This window comes from Hippichthys cyanospilos, chromosome 5 (genome assembly GCF_059441005.1).
Source record: "Hippichthys cyanospilos isolate Australia breed blue-spotted pipefish chromosome 5, RoL_Hcya_1.0, whole genome shotgun sequence".
NCBI classification, from domain to species: domain Eukaryota; kingdom Metazoa; phylum Chordata; class Actinopteri; order Syngnathiformes; family Syngnathidae; genus Hippichthys; species Hippichthys cyanospilos.
Window position 1 is genome coordinate 25,065,814 of NC_142373.1, and position 22,042 is coordinate 25,087,855.

At 37.6% G+C, this 22,042-nt stretch overlaps 1 protein-coding gene across 2 annotated transcripts in view; it reads left to right on the forward strand.

Annotated features, from left to right (window-relative positions):
• The window catches only part of LOC148424099 (diacylglycerol kinase beta-like), a 101,100-nt gene that overhangs the window by 56,760 nt on the left and 22,298 nt on the right, over window positions 1-22,042 (forward strand). For both annotated transcript variants that reach the window (XM_088415670.1, XM_088415671.1), the window contains 3 exons: window positions 3,897-3,961; window positions 9,003-9,093; window positions 10,002-10,203. In XM_088415670.1, coding sequence (XP_088271796.1) covers window positions 3,897-3,961; window positions 9,003-9,093; window positions 10,002-10,203 — 358 coding nt within the window. The remainder of the gene's footprint in view (window positions 1-3,896; window positions 3,962-9,002; window positions 9,094-10,001; window positions 10,204-22,042) is intronic.

Genomic DNA, 22,042 nt, shown 5'->3' on the forward strand with positions numbered 1-22,042 from the left:
AAGTGTTTTTTGACATTTCTTTACGATTGACACTTTTTTGGCAATGTTAAGCTAAGGTAGGTCTTGCATTTGGTATCTGGGTCTTCAGTGGGACATACCCAACTTAAAATGACTCCTTGTACCACTACCAGAGGTGGGTAGACTGGACAAAATTTGTACTCAAGAGTAAGCTACTGTTATCAATGGGTTAAATGAATAGGCTGTGATCGTAGTACACATTCTGAAAATACACGGTTGCTCAAATTATTTGGACATAAATCATCTCATTGTCATTGCACCTGATAGCTTCCATCCGTCCATTTTCTACATCAGGTTTCCTCACTAGGTTTCCTGGTGAGCTGGAGCTTCCCTCAGCTGCTAGCTTTTCCTTGATATATCCTGGCCTTTGAACTATACTAGGGTTATTTTAAAGTCCTGTCATATCACAAAATGTTATCTGGAATGTTAATACATAGGCGAGTGGATTGTAGCTCAAAGCAGTGGAGTAAATGTGGCAATTACTACACATATCTGATCACTACTATTATGCTGCAATCACATTGATTCTGAGATTTTAGGTTGTAAATGTAAGTGGATGCTTCTAATATTGTGGAGGTCGTCAGAGATGGCCTTGTTGGCCATGAAGGCAAACCACTTATTTCAGGAATGGATCATTGCCACATTACACCCAGTGTGGGACTTGCTAATCTCATGCCCGTTAACTAGGTTGAACATGTTTTTGGCCATAAGGTCATGTGGTTTGTCCTTTACAGTTACACTTCCTGTTTCCACAACTTTAGAATCAAAACAATGATGACTTGAGGCAATAGCAAATAGTTTCAAATTTTCTGATGTGACAGTCTGTCTTGTTTTGGAAAGCTTCGCACGGTAACGGACCCAACTGATTTAGAAAAACCGTGCTTGCATGCACACCCCGAGGTCTTTTTATGCCTCTCCCCCAATCCCCTAATCCTGCCATGTTTTCCACATTTGTGCCTCTTTGTTGTCATTGCAATCACCTTGCTGTGTCTCGCGACACGAGACACTGCAAAAAAGCTCCACATTTGTCATGGTTCCTCTCAGTCCATCAGATTGCCTGTGATGTCCCGTCGCTCGGCGGGTTTCAAGTTCTCAGCCAATTAAAGTGGCGCTGGCGCTTCTATTTTGAGACATGAAATTTGCTGATGCCGTCAGATCGGCACATCAGTCTCCGTCAAGCCGTTGCTCGAGGTGGCATCTCGCTGCAATTGGATAAAATTCATAAGGTTTTGATCACAAGAGAAACATAACACTTAAAGCATAAGCTTTGTGCTACTTTATAAATTCTCTAGATAACATGGGGAAAAATCATATCCAAATTTGGAAAACCGATGAATTAGTTTTCTTCATTGTCCAAACCAGTAAAATATTTTCTATTGATAATCAAGGTTAATAAATATTGTTTTTTTTCATTTGTTTCTTTTAATTCTTTACTTGCCAGTCTAGAAATTTACCATTCTGTGCAGCCAGAATACAATCTAAAAAGTAGCAGATGATGTCATAATATACAAGCGTGGGAACACAAACGCTTTGGATAACCCAGATTTTATATGGTTTCCAATTTTGAATGTTTTACTTCACATATTGCATAGAGGCTACTGCTGCCGTTGTTGCTGTTCTTTTACCACAATAATGGGACTCTGCACAAGATCAACCTGCTGTCCAATTAAAGCATATCACTTTGATACACAGCACACACTCATGAGCAAATCTCTTCATATGATACACACCACACGCTGTCAAAGAATCATGGGCCATAGCTTCCTCTTCTGACTAATAGAGGTTGTCAGGTTACTAAATTTTCTCAAAATGTTACCGACAAAGGGATGAGAAGGGATTACATAAAAGTTACTGTATAAGGTTTGATAATTTAAGATTTAAGTAAATAAATATACTGCAGTAGTTCTACGTCCAGGAGCACCCGTGACAAGTGCAATTTAAGTTATCTCGTCTGTCTGGCATGCACCATGACTCTCTGCAATACAAGCCCCCTCCCACCCCCCAAATATAAATACATAAATAAAAATCTGCGATCCACTGAGGGCGCAGTAGGTGAGGTGCAAAGTCGCCTTACAAAAAAAAAAATATATTAAACTGGTTGAATTGATTGCTTTATCGAAGAGTCATGAATACTTTCACAATTTAATATCAAATAAAATCAACATAAACATATATTGTTTTTTATTAATAACCCAAAGTTCTGTCCTTCCCGGATGATTGAATGGCTTCTGTCTAGGTCAGTGGTTCTTAACCTTGTTGGAGGCACTGAACCCCACCAGTTTCATATGCTCATTCACCGAACCCTTCTTTAGTAAAACATCAAATATGATTTTTTTAGACTGAGGGGTGGACCTCTGCGGCGGAGGCTCCACCGTACCCCTGAGACCGACTAACCAAACCCCTAGGGTTCGATCGAACCCAGGTTAAGAATCGCTGGTCTAGGTAGACAAACAGGAAACAGCAAATGAGTGTAACTCTTCTTTAATTTGGTTGTATCAGTAGTACAGCTCTCACTCATTTATATTGTAAAACTGTAAAGAAAAGAAAATATACCAAACATATTTGCATATGCTAACATTTACCAAAAGCAAATACCTAGCACAAACGAGCTAAACACATACAAGCCAACGCTATATAACATCCAAAGATCTAGCATGTTATCTAAAGTCACAAGTTGGACCAACATATTAGCATAAATAACAACATTCCAACAAAGAAAAAGCAACTCACAGACACACGTGGGCCAACTCTCACAAAGAGAGGGAACAACACATGTGCACCGACAGCAACGGCTCCAAACTGAAGCCACACCGTCTTTTCCCTTCACAAAATAGACAAAATGCACCGCAAACCCCACGTTGAGAACCACTGATTTATATGATACTAACAATACAGTATATGCAGTTGAACAATGTGAAATCAGGCAAAGTGAAGATAACTTCAAATATGTATCTTGTACTCTATATTGGGGTGCCCAAATCATTTTGCCTCCATCTCTTTTAACAGTAGGGGGTGTAAGCATGTTATAGGACAAGATCGTTTTTTTTTTTTTTCTTTTGAAGTGTTATGAGATGTATGGGACAATGCGCTGCCTATCAAACCACGCAGTAAAAGCCAAATATTGTTGGGAAGCCAACCAATGTTTCAAAATAAACTGTACTATTGGTACTAGTAAGGTATTTTACAAACGGCCTTGGTATGTTTTAAGTTCCTTCTGGAAGCATAGGCACGACAAAGCTCAACTAACTTGATAGTCTTTGGCTACCAGAGTGAGCAGGCTCAGACTTATACAACACAGCGTTTTTCTGGGTATCATGTTCACACCTGATGTTCTGAAATGAAATCCAATCTGTCAGTTCAAGGCGCAACAGAATTACGTGACAGATGACGTTTTTTTTTTTTTTTTTTTTTCCCCCAGATGATGTTCTTTTTATTTTGATTGTTGAGGTGTGTGTGCTGAGGTGATTTTTTTTTTTTTTTTTTTTGGGGGGGGGGTGTCATCTGGGCAACCAACAAAAGCTAGGTGGTCGATTGGACCGCCAGCGACAGACACAATGAGCACTCCTGCTGTACATTTATGTAATTTGTTGTGCCTCTAAAGTATTATTTGCTGATAAACATTATATTGCTTTGGGAGAAAACTTTTACAAACCCTCTGAAGATTGTAGAAAAAGAATCCAATTGAGTAAAAAAATAATAGAATAACATAAAGGTTATTGAGTTTAAAGAAAACATATTGTGTAATCTTTGGTACCAAGTCAAAATTATTGTTTTAAATAAAAAGATTAAATGAAAGAAATTTTTGAAAGTCAGAATCATGTTGAAACCATACAGAAAATGTTCAAACAACAATTGGTTTTATGTTCTTTCCCTCACAGGATGCCTCCATCGCCCATCGCTTTCATTTGATGAGGGAGAAGCACCCGGAGAAGTTCAACAGCAGGTGAAGAGATGAACATTTGAAGTATTTTACTGTGTAGTTTTGTATTTATTGTATGGGCAGCAGCTGACCTCACACTTTTAATTCCAAATGTGAGCCGATCAACATAAATCAAAAGCTGGCAGCTGGATCTGTATTTTGATCTTCGACACACCATACACATCACTTTACACAATTGAATGTGATTCAATAGGAATTGTAAGATTTCGTTTTAAAGTGAATTTTGACAGACATGATATATTCCAGTCATAGTTTTGAAGTCCAAGTGTTGGCTCATCACATTCTTTACAAAGCTCCAAAGCTTGGCCTGTTGGCTCCTCCCTGCTGACAAGGCAGTTAAGTACTGTATAAAAGCTTGTTCCGCCATCCCAGTGGGAATAGGGCCTGTTTGCATAATAGCATGAATTCAGCCGTCTCCAACTACTTCGACTCGGAAGTGCAAGAATGAGAGTATTATTGAAACATCTTGTTTACTCTTTGAATGTGAATAATTGAGGCCCGAATATTTTAATAATAATAATCATTGCCGTCCTGTATTGAGGTACCCCAGTTCTTCGATGCAGCATTCATATCATGCACTCAGGCAAGGATTACAGGATAACTCTTCGTAATAAAATCGAATACATCAGTTTTGTGCTTGTTTTAGCAGTTGACACAATGATCTTATTCTTATTTTTTTAGTGAGATGTTTTTATGGCGTGCGGCTAAGGTTGGACTTGCCATCTAGCATACGAGGCAGGTGCCTTGTGGCCTAGCATATTTTGGACTGACGCGGTGCTATTTAGATAATATTTTCCTCAATTTTATGGTGAGACCAACCCACAACTTAGAGGTTTTTAACTGCTAAATGATTGAAACAGATTGGAAATGTGTAATTTTAAGCATTCAGTAACAGTAATGAGCCTAAAAATTCAAATAGTAGTAGTTTTGTGTGTTTTTAGCGTTTAACTGAAGAGTGTTTGTTTAGTTTCTTCATTGCTGATCATTCTAATGCGGAAATTGATAAATCCATGTCTTTTTAGGTTGCAAAAGAATGGAGGCATTTTGGGCCATGAAATTATAAACATTTGAAATGATGTCTGTAAATTGCAGGACTTTTTTCTTTAGAAGTTGACATCGTTGGTGAGTAAATGTCTAATCCCAATTGAAAATTAAAAAGGACAATTAAAAATGCCGTTACAATCTTATGTGTATGATTACAACACAACTACTGCATCTAGCATAGTCTAAATTCATACACAATTCCTAACTCAACTTTGCTTGTGGAAAATAAATAGTAATTGGTCTGCTTGCTCAGTGTGTTTTTTTACCGCTGACATTGGGGACCTCTGGCTTGTGTGCATAAGTTTGTTTTTTTTTTCTTTTAAATATAACCTAGGACAAATCAATCCAAAGCTTTCAAAATCCCAGAGAAAAAGCTTTCCCATACCCGAGAATAGTAATAAAGGATGTAATCTTGCAGTGTAATGCTGATAAACTATTTGATAGACAGGCGAGCTCCTTATGACCGCTGTCGCATTGAGGCCCCAGCAAGAGTGCTAAAGTGACACTTAAGCGACATGCTAATCAACACTATTTACAGTAAGCCAACACTGAAGGCTATTGTTCGGCTGTGAATGATCCTCCGCAGAGCTACAGACAGCTGATTGACAGCGACAACTGTTTCATTGTGGGGATGATTTGGCACTTTGCGTCCCATTCGGCGTTTGACTTGAAAAGATGTTGTTGTTGTTTTTTTTTTAATCTCCGCGGGTGACAAGATGATCGATCGCCTTTGACCCAGTGAGGAGGCCCATAGCTGGCTGCCTTTTTTTGTGCTATTTTCCACTCACATACACTCCAACTTGTGTCTTTTCATTCAAGTCTCTCTCTCTCTCTTTCTCTCCTTCTCTCTCTCTTGCAAACACACACACACACACCAACCGCCCCCAACCTTCAGCATCACCTTGCCATCCAAGGGCCTGTTAGAACTGAGACTGCGTGTTATGTGAGCCCAGGTGCCAGGGACTTTTCACACAAGCTAACTAGGCTGACAAATTAAGCGTTCACATGAAGGGAATGACATCAGCTTGACGTGAGTGAAACTGGGAGTAGAAGCAGCTTGGTCTATAATGGCTTGCTTTGGAAGCAAAGAGTTGATGGTTAGAAATGTAGCTGCGGATAAAAAAATAAAATAAAAAGAAATAGCTATTGAAATTTCTCTGACTAGGTGTGTCACACTGTCACCCCCCCCAAAAAAAAAAAATTGTCAGTTTGCATAATTAAAATTTTAATCAAAGTGATAAGCCTAACAACCATTTGTTTAAAGGTTTTTAGGCATTAAAAATCGACATCATCATGATCCTTTTTTTAATTCGGGGAAAATAACAAGTATTGAGTGCTTTGACAGACGAAAATGTTGCATGTGCACAGTTAAATGCACTGCTGGTGCCGAGTTGCATCACAATGCAGATGTCCTGAAAGCTGGAATATGTCAGGACTTATTTCGCAAGTGCTACAAGTGTTAAGTGAATATTGATGACGTGTCTTCAATCACCATGCACATGATTGGCAGATGAATTGACTTTTTTGCTAACTAGGAAGATACAGGCATGAAAATAACTCACTTTTTGGCAAAAACCACACATACCAACAAACATTTTATTGTGATGCAAGCAAATTGCTTTCGCTCATTCTATCTATCTATCTATCTATCTATCTATCTATCTATCTATCTATCTATCTATCTATCTATCTATCTATCTATCTATCTATCTATCTATCTATCTATCTATCTATCTATCTATCTATCTATCCATCCATCCATCCATCCATCCATCCATCCATCCATCCATCCATCCATCCATCCATCCATCCATCCATCCATCCATCCATCTATCTATCGCCCATCCACACGCCTGTCTGTCCGTCCGTTCATCCATCCATCAGCATTGTCACTTGTGCAAACCTCCATTGCATAATTTAGCTCATTTTCAGATCATTGGTTTTTATAACGGCAAATCAATTTAATTAATTTGATGGACATTAGAGTATGAAGAGTGTAACAGATCAGTTTACAGAAACTGCCTTAAAAGTGTACATACAAAATGTATTCATGTTCAGTAAAATCCTGAAAAGTCAGTAAATCAGCATTTTGACGATGTTTTATGGAGTGTGTGTAATGTACTTGTGTAATGTAAGTGTGGTTTTAGACAGTAGTAGAACATCCAACCATATTCACTTGGAATTGAAAATAAAATAACATTAAAAAGTACACCATTTTAAAAAAAAATATAGCCTTCTACAGAATATTGTGGCAATGAGGTGGTACCAAACATGCCTTCATGTTAAGTAGTGTTAAAAATTGATGAGATGTACAGTATGTCACTTGGCGAGCAATGGAGGGCGAGATGTTTCAGACTCAGGCGGGGGAATCATAAGCATCGGAATGACGTGGATTCCTAAACTCACGCAGTGACACGTATGCTACAGTTATATGAGCTACGATTGCTAGGCCATCATTAGTTTAGTGGTTCACATAGCTGTAGTTTCCTTCCTGGTCATTTTTAGAATAGTGGTTCACTGTTGGTTACTACGTGGTCATTGATAGTTTAGTAATGCACAAACGTGTTGCTTCCCCCGCTCTTCAGTATTGTATGGCTCACAATTCCTCCATTTCTAAGTCGTTTTCTCACCCTCTAGAATTCTAACAAACAACCAGGTCAGTCACATGCTTCCATACCTCTAAGTATGTCACCTGGACTCTCATTTTCAGTCATTTTAGCGGTTGTGTGATGTTCTTACAACATCTCCGGTCTTGATTGGTTCCTGATTTTGAATGAAGGTTTGCATTGTGGAATATGTCGTGGTGTCTGCTAACTATCAAAGTGGACGGAGACAGGGATTTATTCCACTGAACACATATAAATCAGTTTGAGTTGGGTCAACGACACATTTGCTGTACTGACAAGTTCATTGATATTTTAACATGAGAAGAAAGTCATTGCATCACTTCATCTCTGAGTTGTACCGTATCGAATTCGGTAAGAATCTGAGTGATTCACATAAAATTGTTTCACTTCAAAATGAAATTTTTAACACCCCTGTAGTCTATATCAATGGTTCTCAAAATGGGGTCCGTGGACCTCCGGGGGTCCGAGGCCTGACTGCAGATTTTATTTTAAATTGTGAATGTATTAATGACTCTTCAATAAAGTAATCAATTCAATCAAGTTTAATACCGTATACTTTCAAAAATGTATTCATTTGGAAATTTGCAATCCATACAATCATCATCAAAGAGCTTGATTATTTAGTTAGTAAATATCTGGCAGCAACCTGTTTTGGGGAAATTGATCCATTTTGTTACGAGGAAGTGTGCAATGTGATTTTTTTTGTTTTGTAAACTTCAGTATGGCTGAAAAGTAATAAATGTACTTGTTGTTAAATCTAATATGTTCCTGAATAAAAAACATGCTTTCCAAAAAGGGGTCCCTGACTCCAAAAAGTTTGAGAACCCCTGCTCTATATAGGTATTGTATCATCTGTTATTGGGGAGACGCACACTGCTACCACTTAGATTAAAAATTTCATGTTTTGTTCCAATTCATATAAAAACGGATGACAGCACACCCATCAGGACATGTCTGTTTGCAGAGTGCTTTTGGGCAGTGCTACTATGACTGGCCTGTTGGCTGCTTTGACTGACGGATGATATCTGCCCAGATTTATAATGTCCACCGGCAGTGTTTCACAACATGCTTCGCCTGAGGCAATGTTGTATCTGCAGTACCCTTGTGAATACGGTCACTGAGGACATTGTATTGGAAGTTTTTGATGAAACAAATGACAAAACGTTTGGATTCATGCAGCGTTTAAGGTTTGGTTGGGGAATTTTGCCCGCTGGGTCATATTACCCTGAGCTGTCCTGAGATTCTGTTGACATGGTTCATAGCAGCGGACAACTTCAATATGTCAACAACAAAATGTGACCTCATGTGTTGTCAGGCCTGCAGTTTTTCCTTCAATGTGTCCTTGATTGAAAATGTTTTATTTTGCTGGTTAGAATGAAGAATAAGCTGTGGTACTTTGAGTTCGGCACTACAGAGACCATTTCAGCAACCTGCAAAAAACTCAATGAGTGCATTGAGGTTGAGGTGAGTCAATGCTGTAAGTGAGGAGAAGTAAAGTAGGAATGAGAAGTAAAGTAGGACATCCATTTATTTTCACAGAAAAACTTTCAAAGCTTAACCTCTTACCAAATGCAACAAGAATAATAATATGGAAGGTGCAACGCACATTTTGTCTTTGTAAAGATAATAATGCCAATGCAGAGGTATTCATGAAGCAATATATTGATTATTGTGCTTGTTGTTTGCAGTGTATTACATACTTTACCTTTACATACTTTAAGGCTTACTGTGTTGGATAACTCGTAGCTTAAAGAAAATCATAACTACCAAGTTTATTATATACAAAAAAAACAACATAAAGGCCACAAAAAATGTTCTGCAGCAATAAGTTGTCATATGAAAAACTGCAATTAATCATTACAAAAAAGCTGTCGTGGTTAAACTTTAGTTCACATTTTAGGAATCTGTTAAAAATTTGTTTCCACGAAATGTTTTCAATTTTTCTCAAAGAACCACATGTTGATGTGACAATTCTTTCTTTTAATTATGCAATTTTCTCATAGAAATATAATCTATTCATGTAAGAGATTTTTCATGAAGTTTTTTCAAGAAATTAACAAAATTAAAGAAATTAAAAAACAGAATTATTGAGAAGTTATATTTTTTCCCCAAAAAACATTGTATTGAATTTGAATTTTTTGAAACCAGGAAAGTGTTTGTTTTTAATATGTGACTTTTCCTACACAATTTACAAAGTTCATTCGCAGAGTAGTAGAATGTAATTTTCAGATTGCAACGACTCCAATATTGGAAGACCGAGCTTCATTTCACTCAGTGGAATAATTTACTTTTATACGTACAATATGCCACCTAAAAATTAGGGAATTTATTTAAATTTAATTTCTAACTTCTGCTACCTTTTTGTGGCGCAGTGCGACGGCATCATATTGGACCTGAGCAACACCTCATTGGAAGGCATCGCTGTGCTCAACATTCCCAGCATGCACGGCGGCTCCAACTTATGGGGTGAGACCAAAAGGCGACGGAACTACAACCGAATGAGCAAGAAGGTTCCTGACAGGATCCCAAGCAGCACTGTCACCGACCCCAAAGAGCTCAAATTTTGCGTGCAAGGTGAGTCCAAGTCAGTAAATTTTAGTGTCCTGTGTGATGAACAAGTAAAGCCGCTGCAGTCTCTTTCCCTGCACTGCAGCGTTGCCATTGTTGTCATGGAGATGGCAAGGTTACGCTCAGAAGAACATCATGAGTGACTCATTTTAGTCTGTTTTTTTTTTGTTTGTGTGCAGCCATTAGCCCCAAGCTCAGAGCACTCATTCAACCCCATTATCATAACACGCCCGTATTTGTACAGTAAAGTCAACTGTAACTGTGACGATTATGACACAAAAGTGCAACGTATCAAGTCCCTCAGTGGTGCATTTCAACGCTTTCAATGACATCATGTTTATTCCTACCTAAATGAATATGCCTCATGATCATAACAATATGACAGGGCTTGAGAAGCCACACATAATAAAGAAATAACCCTTAACATAGGCTAATCAAGCAACATTTATTTTTCAGAGCATTTCTAATCAATGTTTCTTTGTGTTTTTGATATTTTACTTTGTTACCAATAATTACATAAGTAATTAACAATACAAAAACCGATTGGCAATACTAATAAAATGTTAGTACTCGCCAACGTGGATCTCGTTATTTGAAATACGAGGTATTAAATTTTTCTTTTCCTCAAGAAGATATTCTTTTGTTCCTCAAGAAGACTTCAACTGCTCTGTTGCGCGATTTATCTGTGCATCCAAGGCAGGGGTGGGCAAACCTTTTGAATCGAGGGCCACAAAGTGTTCTAAAATTTGACAAATAGGCTACCCTAATTTTAGTACATTCAACACTTCACTATTATTTCTATAAACTGTTTGATTTTGTAAATAAAATCAAATATTTTATTAAACTGCTGAACTCATCAACTAAACGTAATGCAATAGAAATAATAGAATATAAAAATTGAAAAAATAATAGAGAAGTAGTCAAATCAATTATATAAATAATAGATAGATAAAAAATGAATAGTAACAAAATTATAGAAAAAAAAAATGTGCGATATTTCAATAGAACGTTAACAATAAAAATACAGGAATTCAAGTCCCGTGCATTTAACTATTTAATAAAATGACTCTTACAACAACTGAAAATTAAATAAACTAAATGAAGTGGGTTTTTTTGTTTTGTTTTTTTTAAATTCTGACAGGTACTATTTTAAAGTACTGATAGTTCTACTATCCTTCAGGATATTAGCATCAGTCTCCTGATTGATAATTTCTTCAAGTTTGGTGGGCCGGATTAAAAAGCCTAATGGGCCGCATATGGCCCCCAGGGCGTAGTTTTCCCATACCTGACTTAAGGTATATCAGCAAGTCTTTTTCTCTGGACATGGAAGCTAATGCTGAAAGGTGCGTCTTGTCCGTGTCCGGTCTTGTTCCATTCTGAAGACTTTGGCAGATTTCATGGAACCTGACAACATAATCTAAAATGAAATATGATTGGATAAAAAAAGTTTCATCTTTTCAAATGGAAAACCCTTAATATAATATATAACACTCGAAGAACTGAAAAAAGTGGATATATGTAATAAGAAGAACAGAATACGTGGATAATTTACAAATATATATTGATGAATAAATGTGTTTTTCTGAGAATGTTAAGTTAAGCAGAGAAGCCCTTACTTGCCTGCAGGGCCCATCACTGCCTTTTTTGGCTCAATGACTTTTTGCCATTTTCAAGTCTTGCTTTTGACCAACCATATTTTGAGTGATACTAACTGCTAAAACTATTTTATGCATCTTTTTTTTCCTAAATTGGACACATTGCAACGTATATAGAGATGAAACTGCATTTCTTCATCAATCTTCGTTTCCAGGATGGCTTAGTCACCAATCATCAAATAGGTCATCTCATTGTGTGTAACATATAGCATGGCACAACATCGAATGTCAAACAATTACACTGAACTAATAATAACCACAGCCAATATTGTTTACCAATCTTCTAATCTCATCTACTGTTGTCTCCATCCCATGTCTCGCCGTTCTATTGGTTCTATGTCTTATACTTCGCCGAGTGAATGCCGGTTTACGATTTAAAATGTAAATATTAATTAGCTTGAACAGTTAGAGAGCTTGTCATGGGAACCGTTTGAGCCCTATAAACTTACATTTTTAGGAGCAGAAGTAGAAACTTTCTATGGTGCACACTTTTTTGAATAATGTCAATCATTTACTCAACTAATTAATTGCAACTTGAGTTTCATTTCCTACAATAAACTAAAAGCATCTATCAGAGCCACACTCCCATTTTTGGATCAATTTTAAAAGGGGAACAGATAAAAATCCCCCTGAAATCAGTCATCAGTTAGACAAATGCTACATTTGGAGAGTTTTGAGCTCCTTTTTGAAGTTGAAAGTTTAATACCTAAGTATTGACTTAAACACATACACACAGTGTACAAATCGGTTCGTATGATTTGCCATTTATTCTCTTATCTGCAAGGGACTTTAAAGTGGTCTGACTTTAACAATCTGTGGTACGCATAATACACCGGCTCACACTATGCATGGGGAAATACGGTACTCGTCGCACAGGTGCTGGTAGATGTGCTAGACTTGCACTGGGCACGAAAATAGGGCTGAGTACACTTATGTTGAAGTGTGTACACACCCACACACACACGCCCACGCACGCACACACACACACACACACACACACACAAATGTTGTGAGTACCGTGAGAGCGTTTGCCAACTTTCCTGGCCTGCGCTTTAAGTGCTGACCTGATTCCACCACACGGTCCTTAAAGTAACCTCTTAAAGACACACACACACACACACACACACACACACACACACACACACAGTATTACTAACTCTCAGTTGTGTCCTTGTCTCATCACGCCGGCTAACCAGAAATACAATACTGTACTGTACCAACACGACTCCGCTAGCCTCGTATTCTACTTAGCCTTTCACTGAAGCGCATGCTTTGACCTTGTTTAAACACTGAAGTAGATAATGATGTTTAAATTCCACTGAGTTCTCAGGTCATAGTGCTAAACAAATGTACAAATTTAACCTTTATCATTGTGAGGACAAGGACAGGCTACTTTTGTCTGTTGTGTACATGGCAGTACTTTGTTTGCTAATATTAATGGGGCTTGGTACTATTGGTTAATGAATTTATAATGTTATTGTTTTCAATTTTAGTTCCTTGATTAATTTAAAATATTTACATACTTCGATAATAAACATACTAAATTATGGAACCTCTGAAAAATACTGTATTTTTTCAGGCCATAATGCTGATTATAAGACAGTGTCAACGAACAGGTTTATTTTGAGAAGTTTAGAGTCAGATCTGATTCAACTTCCATTTGAAATGCATAGACAATTTGCAGCTGATTATAAAGCACACTGATTTTTTTCCAAATTAAAGGATATTTACCACACCTCATAGTATGAAAAACAGGAAGACGGAATCAATTCTGGAATATCGATTGACTTCCAATTTGTTCTGATTTTGATTTCCTATGGGAAATCAAAAACTGTTTCAACTGTTCCAGCTTCCAGAAGTGATCATCTGTTTGAATTGTACAGGCTGTTTGGATTAACATTCTTAACTATAACACAATTGTAAATGTATTTGTAAATAAAATAACCATTGGTAATATTTAGACAGAAAACCAATCAAATAAAAATCCAGAGGTCGGCATTTATTTGCTGGTCCATCCGTTTTTGGTGCCTTGCCCCTGTTCCGTCATTTTCAAGCCACTATTTTTTCATTATGTAATCATCGCTCCGTCACTCCTCCAGCAATTCATTTGTGCATAAAACAGTTTCGTTTATGAAAACATGACTTTGAAATGCAACACATATATTTACCTCATGATCAGCTAATTCTTGAGAAAAAGTGTTGTTCAGTGCAATACATTAAGAACACTTTCTCTCTTAATAATTGCAACTGCATCCTAATGCTCTAGTATTCAGTCAGTTATTACCTGGGTTCATGTATGTCTGCTTGTTGCCAATTTAGACTGTTTACATTTCAGTTCTTGCAAGTGTACGGTGGGTTAAACGTTTTTCAGAAATCTGTAACATTTAACTGGGTGAAGTGACAAACCAACAGTTACAGGTGACACGGGTGGTGACAATTACAATGACTGATCAAACTGATGGAACAAATCTACTGTTCTGTCACTCTTAGTCTGTCATTTTATAAATTGTTTACAGTCCATCTCAACCAACAAATTGCCCACCTGTAAAACAGACAGGTGTAAATGTCTTTATACAGCATGGTGGGGTGAGGAAGGTGTGGACCCAAATGCAGGGAGGCAGGATGCGTTCAAAAATAATAATTTAATACAAAAAGGGTGAAAAAAACAAGGACAAAAACGGCATACAAAGTGACAATCAAAAACCCAGAAATAAACTGGAAATAAACAACAAAACACTGGACAAACAGATTTGAGGAAACACAGGTGACAGCGACATCAGAACCTGACAGGAAGTGAACGGAAACAGGAAACTAAATATACTAAAAGGAGATAAGATAACAAGGAAGACCTTGGCAAGAAACAATTGGAGCAGGGACCTGATAGACTGACACAAGAGAAACAGGTAGACGAGGACAGGTGGATGCAATCATATTAAGACACTAACTCAGTGCTTCTCAAATATTGGAGCAGGCCCCGCTGGGGGGGACGCGAGGTTATGCCAGTAGGGGCATGGATGACCCTAGGGAAAAGGCTTTGTTTTTGTCATGTGAAGTGTAATTGCAATAACATAAGAACTGGCATCTTTTTTATTTCAGGCACTTGGATGCACTTGATTATTTTTTTCTGTTTTGGACTAAGCTGTAACCTGTATAAACGCTGTAAAAATAATTAACATGTTGAAAGTTGATTTATATTGCTTTTTTTTTCTTTTGTTAATGTTAAAAAGATTATAGGTTTAGGTATAGTTTTACATTTTTTATGGATAATAATCATATGTATAGCCAGCACGTCGAGTGGGGGGCAAAAAGTTTTCTCTTTCTTTGGGGGCCTTGGCAAACTATTATTGAGAAACACTGCACTAACCCGAAACCAAACTTAACCAAAAACATGAACAAAACCTAACTGACGAGCCCAGAACGTGAAATCAAAAACTCCAAAAAGCCCAGAACGGGAGAAAACCCCAATACCAACCCAGAACATAACAGTAAAAAGAAACTAACATCTGAAAAACAAAACACAAACACAAACGGTTTAACCCAGGCATCAGCAACAAAGATTTACATCAACGCCTGTGACGCATATTGTTTTGGTGGCTTTTGCAAAAAAATAAATAAATAAATAAAACTCACGGTTTCATGGGCCATGAGAAAAAGAGAGCCAAAGAGAAAAAGAGCAACATGTAGGGTTCAACAGTTCCAGGGTTTTTTCTTAAACATCTTCCCCCAAAAATAAAAAAAAAAAGCAAAACATAACATACCGGTATAGGCTTCATCTATTGCAAAAGTATTTACCCATTTATAGGAAATCACAAAATGACCAAACTACCAAAACATATAAACAATACAATGTTATCACATTTCTTCAAATGTGAATATCACAGCAGCAGGTCCTAATTTGGGTATTTGTGTCCTCAGTGTAGAGGATGACACTGGAGTGGATTTTCATTCCTGCCCCATTTCACTCCCACAGAAAAAAAATTCCGTCCTGATCCACAGAATAAAAAAATCCTGTCCCTTATACCATCTCATTGAAAACCACTCTCTCATTCAAAATGACTCATACTCCCGTACTGCTCCCAGATTTCTTTCCATAAGGGTACATAATGTGTACATTTAATGATTTTTTTTTTCTTTGCTACCACAATCCCATTCCCGGCAGCTCCTGTCAACTTTCAATCCTACCGCCTCAAAACCGTGTGATAGAATGCCACAAAAACGTAATTCTCTAACTCATTGGGACTTATCTGATTTAGTCAATCTATTATAAGCCATCAATACAGCACACAACTGTGCCACATGCACATAATTCAGAAATAATAATTATGTTTATTTATGTTTAAGAGAGTCAAACTTGGCTTGCTCGGAATACCTAATCAAATGAACGACCGAGTTTCTAAAAAACACCATATATAAGGCGCACCGGATTATAAGGCGCACATAGAGTTGAAACCATAGTACTGGTTGGGGTTGCATTATGCATCTACTAGATAGAGTTGCGTTATGCAGCCACTAGATGGTGCTTTACTAAAAGGAATTTATTAAAAACAGCAAAGTCATCAAACTTTATTAATAGAATATAAACTTTATTCATACAATATAAGTAAGTGTTGTATGGATATTATACTAAGAAATATTTGTTAATAAAAAAAAATCTGATAAAACAGAGAATGCGTTATTGGTAATTGCTATTTAACTTCTAAACAGGAGCCGCAGAGCGCAGAACAGATCCAGATCAAGCCATGCACTTGTGAACACTGCGCCGCAATTATTTTGATATTCCCCTCCGCATGCATTATATCTTTTTGACCAGCTATTTCCTTATGGAGCACAAAAAGGTTACGAATGAACGAAAGTCAGGGAAATTTAAACGCCAAACATGCAACGGTATGAGTTTGGAGCCAAGTGCGGGTGAAGGCTGGCGCCGCTGTCGTTTTCATTTTTTCCTCAGCATGCATTATATATTTTTGACCCACTGTTATGATATGGAGCACAAAGAAGTTAGGAATCACCGGAAGTCAGGGAAATTTAAACTACAAACATGCAACGGTATAAGTTTGGAGCCAAGCACGGGTGAAGACTGGCGCCACTGTCTTTTTAATTTTTTCCTCTGTGTGCATTATATATTTTTGACCCGCTGTTACGATATGGAGCACAAAGAAGTTACGAGTAAACGAAAGTCCGGGAAATTTAAACAACAAACGTGAGTGTGGGGCCACACACTCTTAAGTCCTCAAAAAAAAAAAAAAAATTGTGTTGGGCCTCAAAATCAAGTTAATTAATTGCTCAGGGCCGTGTTGGCTTTAATACCCTCAGGCAGATCGGTTTGAACTGGATTGTTTAGGCATAAACTATATTTTATGCAGTCAGAACATGATTTGATGCATATATAAGGCACACCGGATTATAAGGCACAGCGTCAGCTTTTTAAAAAAAACATCAGGCTTTTGGGTGTGCCTTATAGTGCGGAAAATACGGTAGTTTAAGTTATGGTACATTGTATCGGTGCTTGGAAAAAGGCCCTAATCATGTGCGGCAAACTAGTTATAGAGAAAAAAAAAAAAAAATTATCTCTATATGGTGCTGGAAATGAATAAATACAATTTCATGACTTCACACATGAGTGTTTAAGTTGTAAATGTCAATCAGTCTTGCTGACCCTTAAGGCTCACCTCTTGAATATTAGTGTACGGTGCAATGGACAGTAAAGCGCTGCTGGAATTCATGTTGCAATTCATTTTATTAGCACCTGCTGTCAATGCTCCTCATTGTGTGGCAGGAGGACTGTGTGCATATGCTTGCATGTGTGCCTTTATCAAACACCTAATTGCTTATGGCAGAAGCATTGTCTGGTGCAGTAAAGTGAAGCTTTTATATCCATTTGCTGGACTTAATGTAATCTTCCAGAGCGACCAGGAGTGCTTTGCAAAAAGCCTGCGGCGTGTGCATGTCTGCACCGCTTTCATCTTGTTGTGCTATGCCTGCACACGGCTGAGACACAATTCAGGTAGAGTGATGATAGTGTCAATTGTGTCTCCAAAATATATCTTAGCTCATTGATGACAAAGCGAATAATCTCCTCTGCAAATTTACTGAAACGACTGAGGTAATTTTGAAATGTATTGACGTTTAAAACGACAAGTTAACTCTGCTGGAGGCGATGTCACGCCATGCCTTCAAGGGAGATTAGTGTTTCTTTGCTGTCTGTTAGCTAATTAGTATAAGAACTTAACTAAATTACATTGAAGGGCCGGGGCACAGGTTGAGGAAGAACTCAAACAATAATGTGAATAGAATGGTACGCCACAAAATCTAAATGTTATCATTGATCTCTTAAAAATTATCCACTTTTAAGCTACTGATCTTGCCCAGCAAAAGTGATACCTTTTAAATTGTTAAAAATGTATGAGTCAGAACTATGAGATGGTACAGGAAAGCAAGCGGTCAACTAAACATCCTTCTATTTGCTACAGTGGTTGTCCTCATAAGGCTCATATATAAACTGGACTCTGACCAATCAAAATTTGGACAAGGGGTCACGGAACATCCTACTACACTGGTTGCCAACCAATCAAAGAAGATCTGTATTTTCGAAATATACACTCATATATACAGCATGACCTCTTCAGCGTCATGGAGAGCTGATGCTGAAGCGAGTGCAAACTAAGAAAAACACTTTTTTTCATCTGTACAACTATTAACTATCTGGACTTTGTGCTATCATGTAAAATATTAACGTTTGCATGGTACTTAGGAGGACTATGCAAAAACTACATAACTAATTTTAACTGACCTTGATCACTTGTTAAATAAACATGTGGATTTTATCATTCAACAGTATTTATTCATTTGGGTTTTTCAATTTTTACATTTGAAGACGCTGAAGGCTAATACCAACTTTACAAATCCTTTCGTGAAATTCATTAAGGAACGCATGCTTGCCGGCCTCACTCACATTGTGGTCATGATTATCTCAAAGGATTGTTAGGACTGCAAAAACCATATAAATGTTTAATAACCTCATGTTACAAATACACATTTGGAACTGCATTTCATTGTTATTATCTTCTTTAACAACACATAGCCGTGGAAAACAGTGATGACTAAACTTTACACAATCAGGATTTTAGGGGCCAATCATGATCGTCTATTTAAAAATAATCAATAAATGATCCAATCACAAGATTGGGAAATATGTCTGTTGAAAAAGCCTGTTTAATTCCTGCCTATAGCTGTATACAGTTTATAGAGTATCAAAAGTATGTATGTATACAATAGTATGTATGAAATCAAGCGTTTTTGCCTTGGGTTAACAATCTTTGCCACGCCAAAAACTGACAGAGATGCTCAGGTAAAAACATCAATGACCTTCAAAGACATTCACCCAAAAAAGTGGACAGTTTATGGTTTACAATGATTACAGACATGCACAGGCCTAGAGTAGAATTGTACTGCACTTAACATAAAGGTGTTGAAGTTATTGATTTCAGTCTCTTTTTTTTCTTCTGCCAAGCACAAGGAATGGACGGCTTTTTTGTGCGATTATAGTTAAGTAATGACTTCTTTGAACATCTGCAGGCCACCACAAGTCTATCTGTCTCTAAAGTTCAAAGGTCAGGCAAATGTCCACAACAATCTTGTCACTTGGCTGAAGAAAGACGAACACAGTAATGACAGGAAAAGGATCTACGTGCATACTTTCCACCATGGTTCGTTCCCTGCTCACCGTTTATCAGCGTGCCATCTCTACCTCCCTTGTTTACTTCCTTTCTGCGCCCAGTTCAAATTTCCTCAACTTCCTGCATCCAACTGATGAACATAGACTGTATACAAAGTTGGCGTTATCAAATGTGAATGACAGCAATCAACATTTTTTTTTTGGGTGACAAAAGAGAAATTGGGTAGGATAAAAGTTAAGGAGTCATCATATAGTTATTTCACCCATAATTTACATAACCGTCACCGTAGTTAATCTTTGGATGGCTGTTTGACTTAACATCCTCATAGCTAAGCAGTTAGCGACTTAATGAGGCTAATAACAACAAACTGCCAAATTATGTTGCTTTCCAAAGAAAGTCATGTATTACCAGATTTTTAGTTCATGACTACGGATAGTTTGGGTGAGAAAAACTATTATTAGTTCTCTTGACTTATTAAACATGGTCACAAGATGGCGCTCGCCGCAGCAGACGTCTCTACTTCACTCTCCCACCGCAGATGCTTCTTTTTATTTATTTGTGCCTTATTGGTCATTCTGAACATACGTCACTCACGCGCGACTGTCAGCTACAGTAGAGTGGCACTTCTTAACAATGGTAAAGTCCATCACAACATTTCATTTAGAGTTCTTCTCATACGCCGGGACGACGCAGCAGCCCCGGCTTTAGGCAATCCGAGCAGCCTTTTTTTTTTTACATAACATGTTCAGAATGTGAGTCTTTTCCTATAGTAGTGCTTCATTATCAAAGCCCTTATTACTGTTTTTTTATTGCCTACTTTATTATTTGCTCTATTGTGCAGAATGTAAGTCTGCTCAGGGAAGTGAACAGCATAAGAGTTTCATTGTGTACAGTAGTGTTACATATGACAAGAAAACTCTTGAAATGTGAAACTTCTTGCAAGCACTATGGGTTCTTTTCCTAGCCCTCAATGACAGTATGAGTGTGAGCTTGTTGTTTTTTTCAACTTTACAATTATACGCCTTAAGATTGAGACAAAATATCAAACAGAAGAAAATCATATGTGGAAATTGATCTCCAAAATTTCAATTCCCAATGAAAATTTTTTCATATGATTTTCCCCTTGTCATATAAATAAAAAGCATGTTTTCATTTTGTGGTTTTGTTTTCATTTGAAATAAATGTTTTTGTACTTTATTATTGAGAAACGCACAGTGCCAGTATACATTTTCTGCGCTAATTGTCACGTCCAACAAAAAACGATGATACTGAAGAGAGACTTATTTTTTATTTATTTCTTTGTCATGGGCCCTTCAACAGTGTGCTCTCTTCTACAGCGGCTGACAACACTCATTCTGGGAGCTGCCACATCTAAGGCTATTTTAGGTCCGTCGCATCCAGAGTCGACAAATTGTTTTTGTTCTCACAGAATAAAAACAGCAGACTATAATTACCCTGATGCCGCTGCCAGTGTACACCCACCCAGACCGATTTGCGAGGCTAGAAATATTTCCTGTAGGAAGTCACTGAGCTGTGAGTGGCTGTTGAGAAAAAAAGTGACCTTCCACTGACACTTTAACGCACAGCAACTCTTCAGGTGCGTTATACATACTGATAATTACTGAAAATAAAAGAGGGGAAGAACTTACTGAAGGGTTTCTCCTCCCTCTAACCAAAGCGTTCATTTGAAGCCAGTTTACTATTCTCAATCAGATCCTTCTGTTTGTGGCCAACACCAAGTGATTGTGACATGCAACAGAACAATATCAAATGAGGAAGTGACCTAACTATGGTTTTGTTGTCAGATAAAAATATAAAAGCAACTTATGTCGCCGCCAAGATACTTCCAGGTGAGAGAACATGAGTGACTAGTGCTGATCTAAACTGAAGCGGTGACAAAAACCTGAGTTTAGAGTGGTACCATTAGATACAACCAAAAACCTTTAAGGTTTTGTTAGTTAGTTGTTTTTTTTAATTTTTATTTTACACAGTGTGCCATCCATTTCACATTCATTAATCTTTGCAATAACATTGCAGTTAGCTGGGAAAAGGACCATCTAATCAAGTCAAACAGCCTCAGTCACCAAAATAACTACTTAATGGCATATTAGGTAAAACTCATTTACTGTACTACATTTCATAGTTGTATGCTAACCGAGCCAATGCGGCTCAGTGTTACGTTGTGGTGGACAAACCAACAGCTTAGCGACAATGTAAAAACTATAGGAAAACAGAATAAATTTCTTCGTTTTAATTTCTTCATATTTTCTTGTATTTATATCCTTGAATTATATACGAGTGAGTGAGTGAGTGAGTGAGTGAGTGAGTGAGTGAGTGAGAGATAGAGAGCGCTGAGTGTAAACCCTACCTCCTCGTCATCCTGTTTGACTGACTACAGGCTCTACTCAAGCATGCAAGGGTCGTTAGCCACTGAGCCCAAACCTTGTAGCAGCCTCACAGTTTGCAACTTGCTCTGCTGCAAGAAACACTTTCATATTGAAAATGACGGCAATG